The sequence below is a fragment of the Cercospora kikuchii genome, assembly GCF_019650295.1.
Source record: "Cercospora kikuchii DNA, contig_00003, whole genome shotgun sequence".
In the NCBI taxonomy this organism is placed as follows: Eukaryota; Fungi; Ascomycota; class Dothideomycetes; order Mycosphaerellales; family Mycosphaerellaceae; genus Cercospora; species Cercospora kikuchii.
In genome coordinates, this window is record NW_025408584.1 from 995,339 (window position 1) to 1,018,424 (window position 23,086).

Genomic DNA, 23,086 nt, shown 5'->3' on the forward strand with positions numbered 1-23,086 from the left:
CTTCGGCATGTGAACGCTTTTCGGCCCGAGCTGAGATGTGGGGACGGCTTGGAGACGTCGTCTCTTCTGACACTGCCAGGGCATCATTTAGAGACCAATCTCTCGTTGTGTTGCAATATACTTTCAACTAATAGACAGATTTTGAATCATGGCGTCCTCAGACAAGGCCAAAGAATATATCTTCGAAGATCTCCAAACGACTTTTCCTGCTGAGTTCGTTGCTCACGTCCAATTGAATCGCCCCAAGAAATACAACGCTATCAATTCCACGTATGTTCCCTTAAGAAGAATATTCCCTCAGACATCAGAACAAATGGGAATCAGCATATAAGACACGGACAAGAGCTAATGATATGTCTCAGCATCTTCCACAACCTCGCCCTCATCTTTGACAAATTATCCCTCGATCCCGACGTGCGCGTAATTCTCCTCTCAGGCTCCGGACCCCATTTCTCTGCCGGTCTCGATGTTACAGGCGCTTCCTCCTCGGGACCAGTATCCAACCCGACAGAATCCGAGGATATCGCGCGTCGAACATGGAAAGTCCGACGACATATGCTTACCTACCAGAATGGAATTTCAGCAATCGAACGTTGTGAGAAACCAGTTATAGGCCTGTTTCATGGAATTTCATACGGTGCTGCTGTCGATATTGCCACAGCTGCAGATATAAGATACTGTTCCCAGGGCGTAAGATTCTCTGTTAAAGAAGTTGACGTCGGGCTAGCGGCTGATGTGGGCACTCTTTCGAGATTGCCGAAAGTTGGAGTGAGTTATTCGTGGGCGAAGGAGATGGTTTATACGGCGAGGGAATTTGGGGCCGAGGAGGCGGGGAAGGTGGGATTTGTTAGTAGGGTTTTGGGGTCGAAGGAGGAATTGGAAAGGGAAGGGTTGGAGCTTGCGAAGGTTATTGCGAAGAAGAGTCCTGTGGCTGTGCAGAGTTCGAAGGCGATTTGGGATTTTAGTAGGGATAGGACGGTGGCGGATGGGTTGGCGTTTACGGCTGCGTGGAATTCGGCTATGGTGCAGAGTGAGGATGTCAAGAAGGCGATGATGAGCGGGTTGAGGAAGACGAAGACTAGTTTTGAGAAGTTGTAGGATGGTTGTTGGTGAGGAGGTGGGAAGAGTATTCTTTGAATTCCAAATCATGTGATGAGAGATCTCAAGGCGGTCTCTATTTTCATCATTAGTTGAGCGTTACTGCAAAATAGGTGTCCTGATTGCTCCTGATAACTCCAGAGAGCAAACTAATTGCGAGCAATGTCTCATGGAGCTGTTTCCAAGTTCGTGCGACGCATGCAATTCCAACTGGACGTCTGGCGTGCGCCTCGACCGCCCTTCATATTCGTACACGTCAGCGAAGGCGATGGTCTTAAAACCGAGACGGAGGTCTCAGGAAGCGAGACGTCACGCTACTCCGTCACTGCAAAGGTGTTGAGCGAGCGAAGTTTCGGTCTTGGCATCGTATTCGTATAGCTCCCTTCGCAAACGTTTCGCAACCCATTTTTCGCCCAGGCAGCGATAAATAGAACAGCGCCGTCGGCATTAGAGGCATTGATGTATGTGGCTGGCCGGTCCTCGGTTCAATAAAATGGTTGAGTATTCCCTGGCCGCGTTCTGCATTTACTCTCTCCAGACTTTCATCCTTCGCTTCCTCCTCCACCTCTTCGCACACACACGCTCGCTACTTGAACGGCAGGCCTGCCATAATATACCTCGAAGGATAGCGAGCAGGAGGGTCTCAATCCTCACAGACAGTCGATCATGGCGACCATGCACACACAACCCAAGCCCCGCTCGCCCATTGTCCGGTATTTCGCCAACTGGTACCAGAACACATCTCAAGATCTCGGCTTCCGGCTAGGAATTCGCTTGCTACAATTTATTCTGGCCCTCACCATTATGGTCCTATATAGCCGGGATCTGCGACAATTTACGGCTGCGAATGCCAGAGCTCCAGCATCATGGATTTACGCCGAAGTCGTTGCGGCACTTTCCATCATTGTCTGTCTCTGGTGCGCTTTCGTAAATGTTAGACACCGAGTCTTGAGATTGATGCTGGACTTCGCGATTGCGATCTTGTGGGCCGCTCAGGCTGGATACTTTGGGATGTTGTACTGGCAGGATGATGGAGAGGGCAATATCGAAAGACCCGCGTTGGCCAGTGAAAAGAGGATGAAGGCTGCTATCCCTATCGGGCTTACTTGTGTGGGGTTGTGGATGTTAAGTTTCTTTCAAAGCGTGGTCTGGAGATGCCAGGCTCTCAAGCAAAGACTGAGGAACCGGAGGGCAAGGAAGGAGGCGAAGCGACAAAGAGAGGCTGGGTTCGGAGAAATGGCCGACCGAGGCAGTATCGAGCCTGTCTTGCAGAGTGCTGCAGATGAGGCTCACGATCTGGAGAGTGCTCCGAGGAAGGAAGAGTCGGAGGAAGTTGCAAAAGCTGAAGAGCCGTGGATTGATGAGAAGCGTAAGCAGAATGACTGGATCGCTCAGCTGGACAGTAATTGCCGGGAAGAGACGCAAGATCCTCCGCCAGCGTACATCAAATAGATAAACTGCTGGCTGGCGTGGACGACTTTCTCTTATACATCATGAGGGGTGCTCAGAGCAATCGCTGGATGGGCCCGTGTAGTCGTAACGCGTGAATTATGGTTATTTGTATCAGTCGTAGCTCGAATTCATCGTGAGATGCTGCGGAGAGTTGCACAATCGGGGGCTTGCATGTGACCCATGGCGCCAAAGACGCATCTGTATTGGAGAGCCTCCCTTGGTAAATAATACGCAGGGGCTAACGTGCAAATATGCTCCGAGCTGTTGGTGGGCGGACCGCTTCCGAGAGATGATCTGTGGTCGCGGCTTCGCACATTCATCTCGAATGCTACCTGTACCGCTATAGCTGATCGCAAAGAGGTCCCACACTGCGTTCCATGTTAGCCAGGAAAGGGTCATAGAGTGTCCGTGGTCATGATCGAGACTTTCGCAAGCTGCGGACCGCGAAGGTTGTGTAACGAGCGGCAGAGCGTTGTCACTTCTCGTGAAACGTAGGCGTATGCCGACTTATGCAAGCATAAACCAGTGTACAGAACTCGCAGCTCAGCTCATAGCAGGGTAGCTAGTCGCAGGCATACCAAACAACCAGACAAGGTCCGATGTGGGTGCGCATGGCTTGGCGCGCATCACGGAGCTTTCTCGGCCCGCGTCGCGCTATTCTGGGACTAGGGGACCTCCAGAAAGGTTGCCGCGTCAAAACAATCGCATTCGGAATGCTATTGTCAAAGAACACACAATTGTCACCGGCCTATTGAACATGATACATCGACTGCCATCAGAACTTGGAACACTACTCGCGACAATCACAAGCCGGTCTATTATGCGCGCACTCGACAATACGCGTCGACGACAATAACTTTCGAGTCGCAGTTGCGCCTACTTATTGCCATCGCCCTCTTCACTTCTTCTCACTTTCTTCAGCACAAGAAAGCGCGAATTTCAGACCCACTTTGACACCGCCGACACATCCACACATCAGGAGCTTCGAACACCTGCATCATGGCTGGCGCAACGCCTCGCAACACGCGTTCGCGCAACACCACTCCTCTCCCTGCCGTGCCCTCGCGTCAGTCCCACGCATATGGCGCCCAAGGCAAGGCAGCACTCGAGCAACAGGTCACCACCTCCGCAGCCGATGTCAATGCCGCCTTTACCACTACCACGCGTCGCTCGCAGCGCGCTTCGACTCGTCAGCTCTCGCACGACACTACCACTCCTGCTCCCGCTACCAAGGTTGGCCGCAAGTCCAGAACCGCCGCTCCCGTCATCGAAGAGGAAGAAGAAGACTTTCCGGAGATCTACGGTTCTACTCGCAGTATCATTGACCAAGACGAAACCGCCGAGACCGACGATGAGGCCAGACCAGGTACCTCCCTCCAGCACTCCGCCGCATACATCAACGCGCCTTTTGCCCGCCCTGCTCGACGTTCGCCACTGCGCATTCCTGCCCGCACGCTTCCTCCAGCCGCAGATTTCTTCCCTGAAGAGGCAGCTCATGAGCCGTGGTTGGCAACCGTCTTCTTTCACACCCTGCCGCGCTATCTCAAAGCGTTCTACGGCAATGGCTGGCGCCGCACCATCCTCATCACGCTCACCTTCCTCCTCGCAATCCTCGCTGTTTTCGCTACGGTTATCGGAACTCTGTTCGGTGCTGCCATGGTTCGTATTCCTACGGCCTGGGAGCCGGCGCGCACTGCTTTTTTCTATCGTGCCGCCATGATCGTCGGTCTGCCAGGCTACGATCGACCACCTCAGGAGCTCGAGGCACGCTGGCACCGCTTCACCCACTCCGAGATGTTCTCTGATCTCCTGCCACAAGTCAGTGTGCCCGAATATCAATGGGCCATCAATGCGCACCTGCTCGGCCGCATCGAAGGCACGGAGAACCAGACCGAGATTGTGAAGCAGCACCTCGCCACCCACCAAGCCATGATCACCGAGCTTCAAGACATCTTGCCAAGAGCCACGGTCCTCGAGCGGGAAGACGGCGAGTTCGTCATCCCTCAGCTGTTCTGGAGAGCACTCGCGCACAAAATGGAGAGTGCCGACGCCTCGCCCGTCTGGGAGCATTTCCTCAACACCAATGAGGAGAAATTGCGTGCCTACAGCGACGAGGTGATGGCCGGCAACTTCGAGGGCATGGTCAAGTCTCACCGTCTCCTGACGCACAACGAGTTCCACGGCACTCTGACGAACCTTTCCCGCTCCCTACATGACGACCTCGACCAGAAGCTACGGAGATTCAAGCTTGACACGCTCGAAGAAGCCCGATCTGCTGCCCACGATTACCTCGAGAAGTCTGAAATCATGTCTCTCGCACGTCAGCAAATACGTTCCCTCGGTCATGCCAACTACGTCTACAACCTGGACAAGAAGCTGCACGAAATCAACTACTTCGCTCTCGGGCAAGGCGCCATGGTCGACCCTCACTACACTTCCGCCACCAAGATGCCCAAGACCACGAACATCTTCCAGTCGCTCCTCCACCTCTCTGGCTTTGCTCGGCAGTACCCAAACCCACCAACCATGGCTCTCACGACTTGGGAAGAAGCTACAGATTCATGGTGCGCAGCAACCTCGAACGACGAGAAGTCCATGGCACAGCTCACTGTCAAGATGGCGCACAAGATATACCCTCAAGAGATCACCATTGAGCATATCCCGGCCAAGGGCACGCGCGATATCACTTCCGCACCAAGAGATTTCGAGGTCTGGGTTCAGGTTGCCAATGAAACTGAGGCTACCCGCATCAATGAGGGACTCGAGGGCTACATCACATGGCACACCAGTACCCGCACCGCATGCCAGGGCAAGCCACCGAATGGAGAGAAGACTTGGGTCTGCCTCGTCGGAGAGCAGTACGACATCAACTGGCACAACTTCGTGCAGGGCTTCACGCTGTGGACAGATGTTCAGGGTTACGATATTGCAACTGAGCGTATCGCAGTGCGTGTTGTGAGCAATTGGGGCTCACCTGACCACACGTGTTTGTATCGAGTGAGAGTTGGCGGCATTGAAGTAGCATGAAGACAGGATCACAGGACTTTCTTGGCGTTTAAAGTGAGCGTATGCATAGCGAAAGATACCCCTTGGCTTGGCACGAGATAGATGAACTGAACAAAAGCAATTTTCTTAATACACCTCACTCAGAACCAGTCTCTCCAGTTCGCGAATTGCCAGAATGCTAACGAATGCAGATATGCCCAGGAAATACATGTGGAGGGGAGGCAGAGACGTACAATATTGCACTCCCATCTCTGCCCACTGCAGCTCCTGGGTGCCATTCAGAATAGATATGCTGGCCACCGCGATGAAACATTGGGTTAGAGAGTGCGTCGAATGGCCTCCATCTCTGCCCAATGCAGGTCCTGGATGCCATCAAGAGTAGATCTGCCGGCCAAGAAGACGGATCTTGAGGGCCAGAGAGCGTGTCAGATGGCCTGTAGCTCTGCAAAAACCAGCCGCTGAACGCCACTGAGAATAGATCTGGCGGACAACAACATGGATCTTGAGAGCCAGAGAGTGTGTCAAATGGCCTGTTACTCTGCCAAATACAGCTCCTGTACGCCGTCCAGAGTCAATCTGCTGGCCAACACGACGACTCGTTGCGCCAGAGAGTATGTCGAACCGCCTATAGCTCTGCCAAATGCAGCTCCTCGACGCCGTCGACAATGAATTTGTCGGCTAAGAAGATGAACTATTAGGCTAGAGAGTGTGTTAAATGACCTCTTACTCTGCAAAATGCAGCTTCTGGATGCCATTCAGAGTCAACATGCCGGCCATCGAGACGGGTCGTTTTGTCGGAGAGCATACAAAACTCCCTGTATCTCTGCTCAAATGCATTCACGGCAGCCATCGATGGTAAATCTGCTAGCCATCAATAAAAATCGTGTTGCCTGAGAGCATACAAATTCGCTCGTAACTCTGCTTCCAGATTATCTTTCGATGCCACTTGGCGTGGGTTTGCCAGCTGTCACGGGCAGAGACTGGATTCCCTCGAGTCACGTGACCGGAACGGGCCGTCCCGTCTTGGCGCCGGCGTCCGGCCTATATAGACACCTCGTCCCTAGGACCTCTTTCTAGACTCGTACGTAAACTTCCGAATATACGAGGTCACTCCGAACGATTCGTCACACCAGCCGGCCAGACAGCTCATTTTCCCTGAGAGCTTGCCAAATGGTCCGTATCTCTGCGCGAATGCATTCTTCGCTGCCACCGAAACGAGACCTGCCAGCCATCAAGAAGCGTCGTGCTGCCTGAGAGCGCCCAGGATCGCTCGTCACTCTGCCTCAAAATCATCGTTCGGTGCCACCTGGTGTGCATCTGCCGGCCAACGATCAGCTACCTGTTGCCTGAGAGCATTCAAAGTGGGCTTCATCTCTGCTCAAATGCATTCCTGGCTGGCACCGAGAGTAGATCTGCCAGCCAACAAAAAAAGTTGTTCCGACTGAGATCGTAACAGATCGCTTATAACTCTGCTCCCAAATCTTCTTGAACGCCATTCGGCGTGGATTTGCCGGCCAACGAGCAAATCCATATTGCCTGAGAGCAGAGAGAGTTGGCTCCATCTCTGCTCGACTGCGTCCCTGAATGCTGCCTAGGGTGGAAATTCTGGCCAATAGCGATCAAACCAGCAGAACTGAGCGCATCAACCAAGTTGCGGGCTCCCAAGCCAACGAGCAGAAATTGCTCGAGCGAGTGAAGGAGCTGGAAAAGCAGAACGACCAGCTGAAGCAGGAGAAGACGCAATTGGTAGAAGCAATTGACAAGGCCGCGGGAGATTCGTATTGTCCGAGGGTGTGAGTTAGCTCCTATTGCTCTGCTTGAATGCGGCCCTAGGTGCTATTCGGAGCAGAAATGCGGACCAAGGAGACTAGTTTTGATGGCTGAGAGCGTATTATACTCCCTCGTCTCTGCTCAAATGTGTCTCTCTACGCGACTCTAGGTGAGAATACATGTTGCCGCATGGCCGCATGGCCGCCGCTGCTGGCAGCCAGCTGTCACGATCGTGAGTCTGCCTGGCTACACTCGAGGGGTCGGAAGCCTTTCCGCACTGCCTGTCTCTATCGTACCGCCATCGCCTTTAGTCTATCAGGCTACAATCGACGGGTTGGGAGCCTTTCCGCACTGCCTGTCTCTATCGTACCGCCATCGCCTTTGGTCTACCAGGCTACGCCCGGCCACCGCAGGAGCTTGAGGCACGGTAGCATCGTTTCACCCGTTCTGAGATGTTTGGTCACTGCTCGGTCAGGTTGGCTCTTTCTCTGGTTGACTGCCTCCACTGTCTGTACCTGAGGATGAAAACGCTAGCCAAGAAGAACAGGCTATCTTGCCTGGCAGCTTGTCGAATTGCCGCTGTCTCTTCTCAGCTGTTTTCCTGATTGCTGCTCCGGGTGAACCTTTGAACCACTGAGGAGAACCACTTGATCAGAGAGCATAAGGAATTGTTTCTTTCTCTACCTTGACGCATCGACTAGTTGCTACTGAGGATGGAATTTGCTGACAACGAGAACAAGCCTCTTGTCCGAGAGAGTGGAAAATCGTTCCTGTCAATGTCCAAAGATCTAGATGCAGCTGGTGGCTTTTTCTATCAATGCTTCTCATCTGGTCAACAGAGAAACATCGTAGAGCAAAGCCTTCGGTTTCAATTCCAACTCAGATTGTTTGCAGAAGTCTCCTCAAGTGGCGTGTTCAGCGAAGCTTCTTTACGTATTCCCAGGCCTCACGAGTACAGCACCTGTGATTCTCAGAGGCAAACGAAAGCAACCTAATAAAGTTGTTCCTCGCGTGATGTTGGTAGCGATCCCGGCTCGAGCTCTTCGAATCGTGGCATCTCGTCTCGTGGAAATGTCCTGGATCAGGTCGCGATGGAATCATGGAACATGTGCGTACCAGATCGATCTGAAACCTTGTGCACAAGTGTCTTGTACTTGAGAAACTCCCGCGCGTCGCGCGTGGGACTGTATCTCCTTGCAACACGAATGAAGTATCGTCTTCGCCGGCGGAAGCTTGGTATTTCCAGCAGTCCGGCTGGGATTGTCGAAGCAGCGTGAAGATCAAGAAACTGCATACCAGTCCGTACTTGCGAATGGTTTCGAGAATGGAACAGCGACCACAAACTGCCAGATGCTCAATTCCACAGGAGGAGATCGTTCGGTTCTGCCAGAAAAATGGGAGGACTGCACAACTTGTCGTATGACTGCGGCGCTGCATGTGCACATCAACCTGGCTGATGCGCAGGCCGGATTTCAAATCGAATCTGCATTCTCACTTCTACTCTCTTTTGATATCTATCTTACTCAAATACCCCCTCCTCCTCCTTCCTCTCCAAAATCTCCCTCAGCACTTTCTCATTCCTCGGCACAAACTTAACCTCATACTTCTCCGGCATAGTAACCAAACTCGTCGGATCCGAACTCCCCCTCACAGGATGAACATCCACATCCCCCTTCTCTCCCACAATCTCAAAACACGATAACATTCTCATAAAAGCCAAATACAATTCCCTATTCGCCAACAAACTCCCCGCACACATCCGATACCCCATGCCGTACGTGAACAATGGAGCATCAGGCTGTTCCAACCACCTCTCAGGCCGAAACTCTTCAACATCAGATCCCCAAACCGATTCATCCATATTGCAACTCCAAGCATTTAGGAAGATCGTCGTACCAGCTGGAATAAGTTTTCCCTCGTAAGTAATATCGCGAACTGTAGCGCGAGGGAGAGCGAGTCGAAGTACAGTATAATATCTCAGCGATTCCTTGACCAGAGCCATGACATATTCGCATTTCATATCATCGTTCTCATCACAGAGAATCTGCTCTGCGGAGTCGTTATACATTTTTCGAATTTCTTTGATAGCTTTGGCTTGAATATCTGGTCTTTGACCCAATAATGCAATAGCCCATTGCATCAATGTCGTGATAGTATCAAGACCACCAGATAGCATCGTGAGAGAAATGCTTGTGAGTTCTTCTTTATTGAGACGAGCTTCTTTATCCAGAATCACGTTCGCTTGAATGCAAGGTTTGTGGGTACCTTTCTCCATTCGGTCGTCGAGATCTTGATTGAGTTTGTTGAGGTAGACGTCTCGGCGGCGGCGCATTTCACCAGCCTTTCGCGTGCCGAAGCTGAAAGGGTTGACACGGAGTAAGGGAATGTAGTCTTGGAGGTTTCCTGTAGTGGAGCGGAAGCGGGAGATTTCATCTTCGACGTGGGTGATTTCGTGGAAGAGGGCGTTTTCGCTGTCGCCCATGCGTGTGCCCCAGTTGAGGGTTAATGAGAGGCTGAGGGAGAGGCGTTGGATGAGTGGCATTGGGTCGATGGGTTTTGCGCCTGCGGATCCATATTTGAAGGCTTCCCGCACGAAGGAAAGTGTCTCGACGTCCAGATGAGGGATGTAAGTCTGTACGCTAGGCTTGTTGAGTGCTGAGGCAGCACCTTTTCTGTTGTTCCTGTCAGCCGTTGCAGAATAGGTGTGCAATTGGACGAGCTCTGCTTACCTTCTTCGCTTCAGCGAGTCGGAGAAAGGACTTGTCCCAATAGTGGTGCCTGCTGTGTTCGATAGCACTTTATGAAACTACACGTTATATCAGTTTGTGCAATGTTCATGGACTGTCGACCCTGCACTCACCGTATAGAAAACCGGCCTCGAACTCAATGCCTGACTATGCTGACCAAAGATCACTCGCGCCGACTCTGCACTATTGACCACAATCACGGGGATGTTGCCGAGCTGAATCTGATACACTGGCCCATACTTCTTCGCCCACTGACGATACTTCTCGGCTGCATTCACGCGAATATCTGCAATGTTCCCGATAATCGGTAGTCCTGCTGGTCCAGTGAAGCTAGGAAGTCGGGCTTTATGGCGGACGAGCTCATTTGAGACTACGTAGATGAGGGGCAGGAGGAAGAGGATCACAATGAAAGATCGTAAGCTGTGTTCAAGTAGCTGCTGTTGCAGGAACTGAACTGAAGAGGAAATCATGGTGCCTGCTCGTGCTGCTTCTGCGAGGAGAGGTTGAGGTGAGCTCTCTGTGTGAAGCTTACCTACGCTGCGACCTTATAGGACCATCTCGTTGATGGCGGGCTTGTAGCTGTCGCAGCCGCTCGTTGCGGAGAGCTCGAGTACTTGAACACTTTCCGTCGCGGACGTGATTCCTCAATGGTTCCGCAATCCAGCAGATGTGGCTTCTCAAGGAAGGTGGAGTGCGGTATTGATTCCGCGGTGTGCGGACATAAGTCGTTGATGCCGCCACGACTTTGGGCAACCTGCTCTGCAAACAACGTCTGCCCAGATCGAGGGCGACGAGGCTGAAATGTCCGTGCGAGTAGAACTTGTTCATACTGGGCTTCATACTGGGCTTCATTCTGGTTCTATCTTCCCACATTATCTCGTGCCATTTGAGGACGCGTTCACACGGCCGACGCAGCTTCACCCAAATCTCGCAGCAGCTGAATCAAATTCTCTACCATTGCAGGTCGCTGCGGTCTTGGAGGAGCTTGTGAGCCTCTTGAATCTGGTGGACTGCTTGCTGGAGTGAGGGCTTCGATGATGGCATCCATGGCCCGTTTCGGCTCATCGAGAGGCACAACCTCACGCTGCCTGAGCACAGCCGCTGTCTCTGGATTGCGATCGACAGCATTGAGCATCGGGCTTCTTTGACTTGCATTCACTTTCGCGGTTGAGCCGCGAGGGAAAGTGGAATGCGCTGAGATCACAGCCCGGCCCTTGTTGAGATTGATGAATTGGTGTCGTTCGACGGCCGTCAGCTCCTCGTCATTGCCATCAAGGTGGACTAGCTGGCCCTCATAATCAATAGGAGGGCCGCAATCGGCATGCACCTGCCCTTGCTGTCCAGTCCGTGCAGAGTAGGCCCCGTGCCTTTGCTCAAGGGCAACAGCTTTCGCGAGCACGCCATATACCCAAAAGGTCAAGCCGGCATGATATAGCACAACCGCGTTGAAGTCCCGCAGCCAAGGGGTGTCTGGAGCGCCAACTGAAGATGCGTTGGGACTCAAGCCCGCCGGCCTACGCGCAGCTCTGAGTACCTGCCCAGCGTGCCAGACAGCTTGTCGGCAAGCAGGCGACTGGAACCATTGCTTCAGAGCTGGCATGACCCTGCGGGCCTCGTCCTCGCCTTCTTTCCCGGCAAGCAGCTGTAGATCCTCGAAGGCCACGCACAAGTTGATGCGAAGCAGTTGGGACACCATGTGAACCTCCTTCGGCACAAATACTTCCCAGCTCTCGATCGCCACGTAGAATGAGTCCATAAGTCTGGTTATTTCATGACTTTTCGAGGCTGCCAGATTGGTACCAGCCCAAGGAATCTCCCTGCTTTGTGCCTTGTTCGCTGAGCTGATCTGTGTGTACTCCCATGCAAGGCAGAAATGACTCATCAGAACCAGATAGAGGCTGAGCTCGAGGTCAATTTGACTCTTGACTGAGCCGAGCGTGGAAGCATCGCACATGCTCGAAACGAAGGATGGAATGTGAACGGCTCCAAAGCGACGTGCATAGTATTGATCGCGCCACTCTTCCGGATTCTGGGCTCGCCAAAGTGCTGTTGGGGCCGGCAGCTCCAAAGTGACTTCTGAGTAGGCCAGCAACGGCGGTGTTTGAAAAGCCACGGAAAGCTGTACGCTGTGCAAGAACAGGTGGTAAGCGAGCCTCTTGAATGATTCCGCCTCTACCCAGTCACGCCATTTGCGCCCCAGCTGCTCAGGCGTATCCGTGGGCAAGGGATGTTCTGTCGGCCTTCTCGACCTTCTGAATCTGCCAGCTCTGCGAAGCATTGTGATGAGCGGCAGTGCTGATCCTTCCGCTAGCTCCATAATCCTTTTATCACCACTCCAAGTTCCAATGCCAAGTGCAAGTGCGTATGTTTGCAGGGCCGCTAGCTTACGCGTATTGTTGCTGTCTGCTTCAAACATCTCATGCAGCGCCACGCGCGCTTTCTCGTACAAGGCGTAACCAAAGCGCTGCGCATGGCTTGATCTCCCAAGAATGGCGCCGGATGCAATCATCAGGGTAAGACATTCGGGTATCGATTCGGAGGGCTTAAAAGTCGGGAGATGTATCCAGCTGTCGATGCTGTGCTCCATTACTAGCAAGAAGTCGTTGAGGAAAACGTCTAGGACTCTGCGGATGATCAGTCAGCACAAAGCTTGTTCTTAGAGATATAGCAGATCGGTACCTCGTAGACGGGAAGAGCGCGACGATCTTTTGATAGTTGACTTTGTCGCTCTCGGCGAGCAAGAGTGCCACAATGCGATCTCGTTCTTGCGACTCCAGAGGGGCTATGAGGGCGATCTGCTTGGGTTTTGGTAGCTTACCATCGGGCCCACGACTGTCCATCAACACAGAGGCTAGAATGTGATCCTGATTGCCTTTTTCATGATTCGGGATCCATCTCCATGCTGAACGAGAATATGCCGCAACGCTGAGGTTAATGCTGTCTTCGATCGAAGGCGTGCTGACTTCAGACATCTGCGAGGGCTCTGAAGGTCTGTCGAATGGCTGTGGAACGAGAGATGGATCCAACCATCCTCCCCATTCACCTTTGAGTACGGCATCAAGGTCGCCAAAATTGATGTTCAAATCCTGGCCAAAATCCATGAGGTCGCGGCTATGGTAGTCCTGCGCCCAATTCTGCTGCGATTGTGGGTGCGTAGGGAGGTGCATAGGGTCCCCAGGTTGAACAACGGAGCTTAGAAAGTCGATAAGAGAGTGGTCTTGATTCGCGTCAAGGCTGAGATTCGGACCAGGTATGCTCGGCCTTGGTGCGGCTCTGTCGCCTTCGAACGTAGGAGCAGTAGTAGGGTCTCGGTATGTAGGCTGGGCAGGGGCCGAGCTATATGCAGGCGGCGGAGTCGCTTGCGACTGCCCTGGCGATGAAGTCCAGCGAGTGACTGGAGACACACGATCTACTGCTCGACTGGCAGTCGCGTCACCAGCGTCAACGCGGCATTCTAAACCCTTGGCTCGACATCGTTTGCCTAACAAAAATGGGAAAAGGTAAGCATATATCCTGTAGACACCTCGACCCTACAGACAGATGTCTTATCATGTCAATCTACGTCGAGGCTGGTTAGGCCGAGGAACAGGCAGGGACGACCGATGCATGTTGGCGATACGCACAAGGCTTGACTTGATCACACTTCACCTTGATCGTTGCGCAAGCGGAGCAGGCTTGGCTGGCTCGGATCTTGCGCTTCTTGCCGGACTCTTCAGTCGCAATGTGGAGAGTGGCATGGCGTTTCAGCAAGTCTCTGTGGCGCTCGTCAGCTCAGAGGCCCCCATGATTACACGGCCTGCTGCGCAGTGGCGGTCGTGGACGGCAAATGTGGTCACCATCGGGATGATGACCCGGGCGTCTTCAGAGCTGATCAACCGGTATCGCCCAGCGATGGATAGGATTTTGGGCACCGGGAAGTCGAGCTTGACGGGCCATTGGCGAACGATGGCTCATGGATGAGAGGGATGGGATATACAAGTACTTACGCTCGAGCGAACGTCTTGCCGCATTCGGTGCATTTGAATGGCTTTTCGTTGGTGTCTGTGTTGCGGGGATATTAGCAAGGGCGAGGAGAGCAAGTCGCGAACGGCTTTTCAGCTTACGGCTACGAAAGTGCCTGGCGAGGTGATCGATGCGTCCGTAGGTCTTGCGACAGATGTTGCAGACAAACGGGTTGCCGGCATTGCTGGACTGCTGCTTCCTGGGCTGCAGATCCGGATTCGAGTCTGGCAGCGACATGATCACGTGTGGGCGGCAGCGACTGGACTGGACTGGACTGGGCGTGGCCGTGGTCGTTGCACCGCTCGTTCCTGGCTGCTGTGCGGCGGGCGACACGGATCAATTGGGAGTAGCAGACGGGCGAGGTGGGCGAGGGCGAAGGAGATATGTCTCCACCGCCACGAACCTCTGCACGGTGGCCGATGGCTGTAGAAATGGAGATTCGAGCATCGAGACGCGGACTTTTCGCAGCGCAGACGACGCTGCAATGGCGCGCAGAGTCGTCGTCGTCCGCCAGGCGCGCCCGAAGATTACCAAGTGGCGCGGAGGGAGATCGCGCTCACTGCTCGACCTCGCAGAACCACACTGCTTGGCGTGGTTCGCGCCTGGCCTGGCGTGGACCCTGCCGCCGCGAGGTAGTCAGCGTTTCGCTACTCATCACCACCGTGACAACCTCTCCTCGTCCAGCCTGGCGCCGTCCTCAGTGTCGACGGCCGCTCCATACCGCTGGACGACGCGCCGACCGGGGAGGCATGGCGCCTGAGACGTGGCCGAGTCGCTCGGGAGGCGAGTGCTCCCAAACCAGCCAGGGCGCTTTCTAGCCCTCACCCTCTCCGCAGTGCTCCTGCTGCTCGGAGCACACTCGCCCATGTTGCGAAGGAATTCTCGCCGAATGTTGTCACTTCTGGATGACACAGGCGGGTGCGCCTCGAGTCGAAGCAGACATTCACTTCGGTGGCGCCTGATGGTGAAACATCGGCTGAATGTGGTCCGCGCGGCCCGACGCTTGCAGAACGCGTCGTACTCGTCGTAATGCTGCTACCAACCTCACTACTGCGTCGCAACCGCCGCTTGAGGAGGCATACATATGAGCCGCCACGCCATCTTCGAGCGCTGCTGTCTCAACGATGACGAGTCCTCGCCGCAACCCTCTCCGCCAAGCCCAGCACTACGTATGAAGTCTACGCGTGAACGCCATCGACCGTGTCGACTTGCTCTGTTCTTGAGCGGATCATCGAGCGGAAATGGACATTGCAACTGTGCAAGGATTGGCTCTCTGTGGAAGTCTGTGGCTATCAAAAACGACAAGATTGACTAGCTTGCAAAGTCAGCGGAGCCCAAAACCTGTGCCACAGAAAGGATCCGGTTCTGCCGTGCAAACAAGCACCACAAGTCCTTCGGTTTTCGGATCCAGGACAGACGAAATGCTTGCTCATTAGTCGAGCATCCGAGCAAATCGAGCGATTTACAAACGGTCTACCACCTGCCGAAATGTATACCATATTGCACCGAAGTCAGCTCGAACCTCTTTCCATGTTCCGCCTGGGGGAGGTTGCTCGGAAGCAAAAAGAAGCGGGTCCGAACCTCGGATCATAAACGAAGCGCACGCATCAGCCCGCCAGGAATGTTGACTAAACGTGAAGTAGACATGACTACCGTATGGATGGACACCTCGCCGGCTGTAATTTCATCACGACAGACTGTATCTCCGTACCAGGATACAACCGATGCAGTCGATCACGCAACGGAGCCTTCCAATGCCCAGGCAGAAACGAGAGTGACAATGTGAGCTCTCGAAGGCCTACTGCGCGACTTGCAACGAGCGTTCTGAAACCCCAAGAATTGCATTTCGCGACCATCTATCTAGAACTCCACACTTTGGAAAATAGCGCACCAGCAAAACCACTCAATCACGCCGACCCACATGCACACCGCCCTGTTGCTTCTGCGACCCCCTGAGACTTGAGCCCTCTTCTTGCCCTCTTCCTGCTGCCCTGCCCTAAAGGGTTGGCTGCACTGGATAACTCTGGTCTGGCGCCACGACCTTTCCAGACTGCAGTTGCACATCGGTGTAAGCAGGGTAGACTATCTCCTGTCCCTTCACTACGCTGAGCGTCTGAAACCCAGCGTCCTTGCCGAATTGTCCCGACCAAATAGATCCAACGGTGAATGCGCCGCAAACGAGCCCTTGGTAGGTCTTGCGAGCTGGCGCATCTTCCAAAGATCCGGAGATGGAGTAGGAGCATGGCGTTGCCGCGCGACCATCGTTGGTGTTGACGGCAAAAGAGTACGAGCATGGGCCGCCATCGGTTGCGCACTGGCGTCGGAAGCCCTCGATGGTCCAGGTTGGAGGAGCAGATGCGGAGGGTTGCGGAGCTGGCAGGGCCAAAGCACTGCTGGTCAAGGTTGCCAGCAGGGCGACGACGGTGGAGAACTGCATTTTGATAATGGGCGAGATGTTGATTCTGAATAGCTGATCGGTGGCAGATTGATTGCTTTTGCTGGCTTTTGCTTTTCTGTGGTGATGGCTTTCAATGAGCGTGCCAGGAAACACGTTATATATCCTACTACCGTGGCCACAAAGGCTCGATCAGCGACGGCAAGCGGCATCCTCAAAAGCAGCATCATCAGCAACATCGCGTCCGCCGATCTATTCTTCGCACGACCGAGAGGCAGTGCATCGATACAATCACCGCAATGAGTTAGCCGAGTGGTATTCACGAGCTGAGAGGAAGCAATATGAACGATGAAAGAGCAAGCGAGTCACGATGCTGACAGACGGTAGTAGCGAAGCCGCATTCAAATCGTAGGATCTGCCACCTGCGAGCATGCCACTACGGCCGCGGACGATCCCAAGATGCTACCTCTGATTTTCCATTCTGTACGAATACACAAAGGGCATCCAGCTTGAGAAACATCCGCACAGATATTGCAAACCAGTGACAGTGCGGCCATACGATAGTGCCGTGGCCAGTATGTCCTCACTGGAGACTAGATCTTGGCTCGATCATCTACTACATGCCGCTTACTACATCCTTCAGCGCCCCCACAATGACCGGAACACAATTCCTTCCCCAGAACTCAAAGCAGGAGTAGGTACTGTACATACGATCAGCTAAGGCGTCCGAAAACGTTTCCCACATGCACTTCCCCCAATCCTCACGACGCCACGAGAGGACTGCGCCATACAGACGCATAACGGATGAAAATGACGCCCTCGCGCCGTCTCCGATGCCGTGAGCACAGAATTTCCTCTTCGTGCGCTCAAAATGGAATTATGCGCCAACGCAAGCGCATTCCAGGCCGCCTGCCACATCCTCAAAATGCAGTCTGGTATTCCGGATCGGATCAGCAGTCCAGAATATGCCAATCATTGCTCCGCGCTGAGAGCATTGACGACTCCAGCTGGATCTCCTAAAAGGCATGAACAGAGAATCATGCCTGGTCCCGATCACGATCTCATTCGCGATGGCTGCGCAGCTTCTCGTCCGCCATCGTTCGTCCGCTAGCAAAGCGCAACGTGCGTAGTCAAAGACAGCCGATGCTCTTACCAAGGTACGGCACTTGATGATAGTAAGCAGAAAACGTAACAGACATGATGAGCAGTAGTTAAACTCCTTCCTCATTCCTGTTCCTGCATCCACCGTCAGCAACGCCAAAAATAGCAAAATGCTTGGCGTCCGGCGTTTCTGCACAGCTGACGTACGGCGAAGCAGCGAAACGGACGTAGCAGTGGCAGAATGCTGCGCGGGACACGAAGGAACGGTGAAAGAGATATACTCTGCTTTCGATCATGCTTCGCTTCAAAAACGTACGTAATGCTACAAAGTACAAGACGGCTTCGCTGTTAAAAGCAGCGAGCCATACAATCTTCAAGTCTGCTCACTCTCCTCTTCGCTGAGCAAGCTTCAAGGAGCAGCATCTAGCAGACTTCATTCCCCTCCAGTTTGTGTATTTTGTCATAGTTTCTGTGGCGCGACGTCGAACGCATCGCTAAGTACTTGTTCGGCGTCGGCTTGTGCTCTTACTCTTCAGCTCCGCACTTCGCCTGTCCGTCCATGAGAACTCAGTTCTTAGATGGCGAACTCATGGCAGCGAGCAGGTCGAAGCGGTTGGCACTGGCACTTGGCGTACCAGCTGGCTTGGTGACACCAGACTTGCGCTTCTCCGTAGTAGCCTCCTTGGCGGACATCGGAGCCGTTTTCGATGGTGGAGGAGTCGATGGCTTTTGGTCCTTGGAGATGTGAACGCTGGACCGCTTGGAGTTGGGCCCACTGGGTGTCTTCGCCGGTGTCGTCACCGCGTTGGTATCGTTCGTAGCTGTTTTGCCGTTCTCACGCTTCTCAAACTTCTTGTTGGCAAACTTTCCCGAAGGCTTACGGTCCTCAGTGCCTCGAAGTGACTGATGATGAGCCTTGGGAGGTTGACTTGGTTTGCGGTTGTTCACGCCGGATTGAGTAGGGTCGCCAACACGATGCTTGCGATGATTTAGTTCAGACGACTGTTGCTCAGGACCAGGCGCCTGCGAATGGCGCGGCTGGAAGGACGAGGTCTTCCGGTCATTCCGGCCTTGCTTTGACTGTGGAGGAACGTAATTGGGAGCGTAGCACAGTCTGTTGTTCAAGAGCGTGTTGGGTATCTTCACAAAAATCCCAGCAGGGTTCCGCCAGAAGAAGATCTGCTCGTAGTACCCAGTGTCGATGGTCTTGACATTTTTGGGGATAGGAGACATCTTCAAAAGATTATTAGGATGAGCGGAGCCGACGTGAGACGCATATCGAGCAGAGCGTGGCACCTTGACCACAGGTAGAGAGCCGAAGCTGCGCTCATTGCTGAAGTCAATTTCCGGCTTTGATGTTGGCTCAGCCGTAACGCGGCCGTACTGTGATTTGTTGCCTTGGGGCAGGGACACCGTCGCACCTCCGGTCTGTGTGGCCATTGGCTCTATGCTAGAGGAAGCCACGGCGAGTGACAGACCCTGGGCCTTCGGTGGAGTCTTTGGTGGTGATGGAGGTGCCTCATTAGACACATCCGCACGTCCAAACAACCCGTTGAATCTCTGCTGCCATTGCGCGTTTGCCACGATTGGCTGCTGCGCACCATGGAATGGCTGCCTGAAGGATTGTCGCTGAGGTGGCATCACCACAGAGCCGTTGTGACGGCTTTGGGTCTGTGGTGATGTCGCAGATGGCGAGGAAGGTGGGAGCCGCACCTTGGCTTGTGGCTTTGGCAACTTGACCTGTGGGTGTCGTGAGTTACCCTCATAGACGGGGTGACTCTCGATATCCGGCGGGGGCGCAAACTGTTCTTTGGATGAGACATTTGGCGCAAGGGGGGCAGCAGTAGATGGACCCTGTTGCTGCTGCAGACGCTCAGCATGCCGACGATGTGGCGGCTCGATTGGGCGCGGCAACCCTACGTGCGCGGGATTTCGAGAGGGATCCGGCATGCGTATCGCAGTGTTGAGCCTTGAATCTTGCGCAGGGGATGCGACTGCTGGCGGCGCGATCGGTTGCGTCTGAGTGCTCGGGGGAGCAGGACTGAAGCTTGAGACTGGCCTAGAACCAGACCCATCATGGATAGTATGCTCAATGGAGTCATATCTACGCGGGCCTCCAAGTTTACCTTGCTCCGCAGAAGTCTTCTTGAATGTCTCCTTGAAGCGATGTTCCGGAATAGGTGCATTGCTCGCTGGCGCATTAGTTGCAGCAGGCGGATTGTGGTATTGGTGGTGGAGCGTATTCGCCGCTGCCTTCCACGCAGTGATCTCTGGCGGCGGTTGTGGCTGTTGAGCCTGTTGCTGCTGGGCTTGATTCTGAGTCCGAGACGGAGGTCCAATCGGGCCGGGAGGGTGGTGAGGACGGCCATAGCCAGGAGCGTGTTGAGGCGACACACCAGTCATTCGTGGCTGTGCAGGGCCGAAAGGAACCGAGCGGTCGTTCATGCCAGGAGCAGGAAATGCTCTCTGTTGTTCCGTGATCTGCGGCTGACCAAGATTAGGAGAGCGACTGTCCTGGTTAAAGCCTTGTGGGGAGATGCGGGCAGATCCAGGTGCAACACGAGACATGCCAGGTGGAGGCGGCAGTGAAGAGTTCTGCTGCGAAGTACCCAAAGGAGCGAATGAGCTGCCGCCTTCGAAAACGCCGTTGCCAAAGCCACTGCCCCAGATATTGTTGTTAGAGCTTGTCGTGGGCCAAGGCGAGAAGGCGTCGTTGTTTGCGACTGGCGATCTTCCGAGCTGTGCTGGTTGCGACTTACGCTCGCCTGGCGAGGAGTACGATGATGCTGGCGCTCGGTAGGGCACAGGCTGCTGCTGGCCAAAAGGTGCGCGCGATGTGGGCGGGCGTGCAGCCGCTGGCTGTGCTCGGTTTTGATCCTCTCGAGTGGGCAGACCTGCCAAAGGTGCCTGCGACTCTGGTGGTGAGACAGACTTCTCGGTTGGCTGCTGTGTAGGGGCTGGCGTTTCCACAATTGCAGGGGACTTGGATGGGGCGCTAGCAGAGGTGGGTGGCTTGGCAGGCAGCGTCTCCTGAGAGATGGTCGGTTTCGCAGCCTCAGCAGGCTTCTCGGCTTGCTTCTCACTCTGCTTCTCGGTCGTCTTCGCCGCCGCTTCTGCAGCCCGCTCACTCCGTGACTTGCCTGCTCCTTCAAGCGCGGCCAGTTTGGCTTTCAGGCGCTCCTTCCTCTCTGCCTCTTCACGGGCCTCTTCCTCCTTGCGGCGCTTGGCAGCCTCGCGCTTCTCTTGCATGATGCGCTCTTGAATTTTCACTGGATCCTCGAATGGTGGTACGGGCTCGCCTTCAGAAGGTTGAGAAGCTTGAGGAGCTTGTTGCGCATCTGAAGGCGGCGGCGGCGGCATCTGTTTGTCCCATGCGGATGGCTGATTAAAGTTGGGCCGTGCAGGCTCTGCTCTATCGGGACCTGAGGCCGCCTCTGGCGTCGCGCCAAATTCTGATTTGTTCATGGACATTCGGCGTGGTGGCGGCATGCTACCCTGGCTTACGCTAGAGCCACGGCGTCTGCTTCCCCAGCTGCCATCCATCTGAGAGCTACTCCTAGACTGAAATGCAGGCGAAGGCTCAGGTGCCGGAGAAAGTGCTTGAGATGGACGCTGCAGGACGGCCGGCTTACGAGCATTGTCCTGGCGCATACTACCGCGCCGTCCTTCAGGAGCAGGCTCATATCGCCCGTTAGAGGAGTTGAACAATTCGCGAGCTCCACCATCGCGCTGCTGCCACGATCGATCAAACGTATCGGCCGCGATTTCTCGAGCAGGCGCAGAGCCCATGGGTTCACTGGCCCGTGCATCTTGAGAGGGCAGAGTACGCTGGGGCGGCGCCGCTTGCACTGGCGGATTGATGGGAGCGACAGAGTCTGGTTTCGGGACTGGCGCCCAGGGCGACTTGGCCGGCGCAGGTGCCGGACTCTTCGACGTCAGCGCAGATTTCGAGCTTGCGGGGGAAGCGGCAGAAGCGTTTCCATTCTGCTTCGATTGAATTGCAGCTGCGCCGGGCTTGAGAATCCGCATGGGGTGCTCTGGACGATCGGAGCGCTGCTTGACAGATAATGTCGGCTTCACACCTTCAGCAGGCTTAGCGGCAGGTTGTGCAACTGGGGGCGTGGGCTCTTCCGCGGGCGTAGGGGTTGCGTCTTTTGGGACAGTAGACTTAGTACCATCCATCCAGACCACAGTTTCTGGCGCCCAATCGTCTTCGTCATCGTCGATGTCTGCCCAGTTCGAATCCTTCTTGTCTCCATCGGTCTGCAACCGCGTCGCCAGGTGAATTCCGAATTGTTGCTTGAGTTCCTCGTCCGTCAATTGTTTTGGTGGAGGCGCTGCTACGGGCTGATTTTTGTTCCAGACCTTACTCGCATCCGGTGCACCTGAGCCTCCTGTGCCTGCTCGAGGCTTCAGCATCGATTGAGAGCTGCCAGTTTTGGCGATGAGCCGAGGCCGGTTCGCAGGTTGGAGCGTTGCTGACGCCAAAGATGCTACTTTGTGATTAGTAGCACTCTTGCCAGCACTGTGCTTCTCTATCTCACCTTTATCGCCAGTCTGCGGTGCGGCTGGTGTTGATGGTGCAATCTTGCTCATGAAGCTCTTGGTCGCATTGACTTTACTAAAAGCAGCAGGTTTCTTGACAGTCGAGTTGGTGCGAGTGTGAGTGCCTTTTTCGCCGGCATCTGCTTTGCTGTTGTCCGTGTCCGAGTTGACACTCAAATCCACAGATACACCCGTCGTGCTCTTGTCATCCGCATGCGCATCCGCCTGACTACCATCCTCGTGCACACCATTTACCAAATCGCCATGCGCAAGGCGGATTTTCTCATTGCTTGAGTTCGTCTTTGCATCTGCAGGCTTCAACGTCTCTCGGTCTGTAGCCTCGCCAGCACTTGGCCCAGCTGCGACCGAGGGCGCATCCGATCCTGCGTTGTCGCTAGTCGTCCCGTTGGATTGAGTTGGCGATGCGGAGGTCGTTGCAGCGTTAGAAGCGTCGGGGATAGATTCGTTGTTCGTTTTGCCGCTGAGGGCGGAATCGGTGGTGGAAGTGTTCGCAGCAGCGTCGACTGGCGCAGAGGCGCCGGTCGACTCCGAATTGATTACCACATTGTGGCCGATCTGCTCTGCCATCACAGTATCCAATTCTGTATCGGCAGCCAACTTTGAGTCAGTAAACGTTGGTAACATGCCAAAGGACCAATTGAGTTGGGGGGGCGAGACAGCTGTTCAAGGCGCGCATCCGGCGCAGCTGTTTGGTGATGACGCGACAGGCAGAGGCCGTGTCGCGCGATGTGTGAAAGGAGACTCGGCCCTGTCTGAGGGAGAAAAGGTGGCAACGTACCTAGGATCAGAAGGAGGCTGAGACTGCCAGCGTGCGTGCTCTGGTGGGTGGTGAGTCGGATGCAGCCTGTTCTGTGCTCCGCCGGTCGCTACGTGCTGTCTCTGCTCTGGTCCGTGGTGGTCGTCGCGATCTCGGAGTGCGCGCTTCGGCGACGGCTCGTTCGCGGGTATC

The 23,086-nt window shown here is 54.5% G+C and overlaps 7 protein-coding genes across 7 annotated transcripts; 3 read left to right on the top strand and 4 right to left on the bottom strand.

Annotated features, from left to right (window-relative positions):
• Positions 1–148: 148 nt before the first annotated feature.
• On the top strand, positions 149–1,098 carry CKM354_000478900 (uncharacterized protein; the record flags this gene model as incomplete). The annotated part of the gene is made up of 2 exons (XM_044800038.1): positions 149–270; positions 363–1,098. The coding sequence occupies 2 exons, from the start codon at positions 149–151 to the stop codon at positions 1,096–1,098; spliced, it is 858 nt and encodes a 285-aa protein (XP_044655973.1).
• A 666-nt stretch (positions 1,099–1,764) lies between these two features.
• CKM354_000479000 (uncharacterized protein) lies at positions 1,765–2,550 on the top strand (the record flags this gene model as incomplete). Its single annotated transcript, XM_044800039.1, has 1 exon — positions 1,765–2,550. One exon carries the CDS (start codon positions 1,765–1,767, stop codon positions 2,548–2,550), a length of 786 nt encoding a protein of 261 aa, XP_044655974.1.
• A 999-nt stretch (positions 2,551–3,549) lies between these two features.
• CKM354_000479100 (uncharacterized protein) lies at positions 3,550–5,577 on the top strand (the record flags this gene model as incomplete). Its single annotated transcript, XM_044800040.1, has 1 exon — positions 3,550–5,577. The coding sequence occupies one exon, from the start codon at positions 3,550–3,552 to the stop codon at positions 5,575–5,577; it is 2,028 nt and encodes a 675-aa protein (XP_044655975.1).
• A 3,268-nt stretch (positions 5,578–8,845) lies between these two features.
• CKM354_000479200 (uncharacterized protein) lies at positions 8,846–10,543 on the bottom strand (the record flags this gene model as incomplete). Its single annotated transcript, XM_044800041.1, has 3 exons — positions 8,846–9,998; positions 10,056–10,132; positions 10,187–10,543. 3 exons carry the CDS (start codon positions 10,541–10,543, stop codon positions 8,846–8,848), a joined length of 1,587 nt encoding a protein of 528 aa, XP_044655976.1.
• Positions 10,544–10,971: 428 nt separating this feature from the next.
• On the bottom strand, positions 10,972–14,312 carry CKM354_000479300 (uncharacterized protein; the record flags this gene model as incomplete). Its single annotated transcript, XM_044800042.1, has 5 exons — positions 10,972–12,697; positions 12,753–13,554; positions 13,697–13,827; positions 14,060–14,114; positions 14,177–14,312. 5 exons carry the CDS (start codon positions 14,310–14,312, stop codon positions 10,972–10,974), a joined length of 2,850 nt encoding a protein of 949 aa, XP_044655977.1.
• Positions 14,313–16,071: 1,759 nt separating this feature from the next.
• Positions 16,072–16,512, bottom strand: CKM354_000479400 (uncharacterized protein; the record flags this gene model as incomplete). The annotated part of the gene is made up of 1 exon (XM_044800043.1): positions 16,072–16,512. The coding sequence occupies one exon, from the start codon at positions 16,510–16,512 to the stop codon at positions 16,072–16,074; it is 441 nt and encodes a 146-aa protein (XP_044655978.1).
• Positions 16,513–18,138: 1,626 nt separating this feature from the next.
• CKM354_000479500 (uncharacterized protein) lies at positions 18,139–22,704 on the bottom strand (the record flags this gene model as incomplete). The annotated part of the gene is made up of 2 exons (XM_044800044.1): positions 18,139–22,064; positions 22,116–22,704. 2 exons carry the CDS (start codon positions 22,702–22,704, stop codon positions 18,139–18,141), a joined length of 4,515 nt encoding a protein of 1,504 aa, XP_044655979.1.
• Between the last annotated feature and the right edge of the window lie 382 nt (positions 22,705–23,086).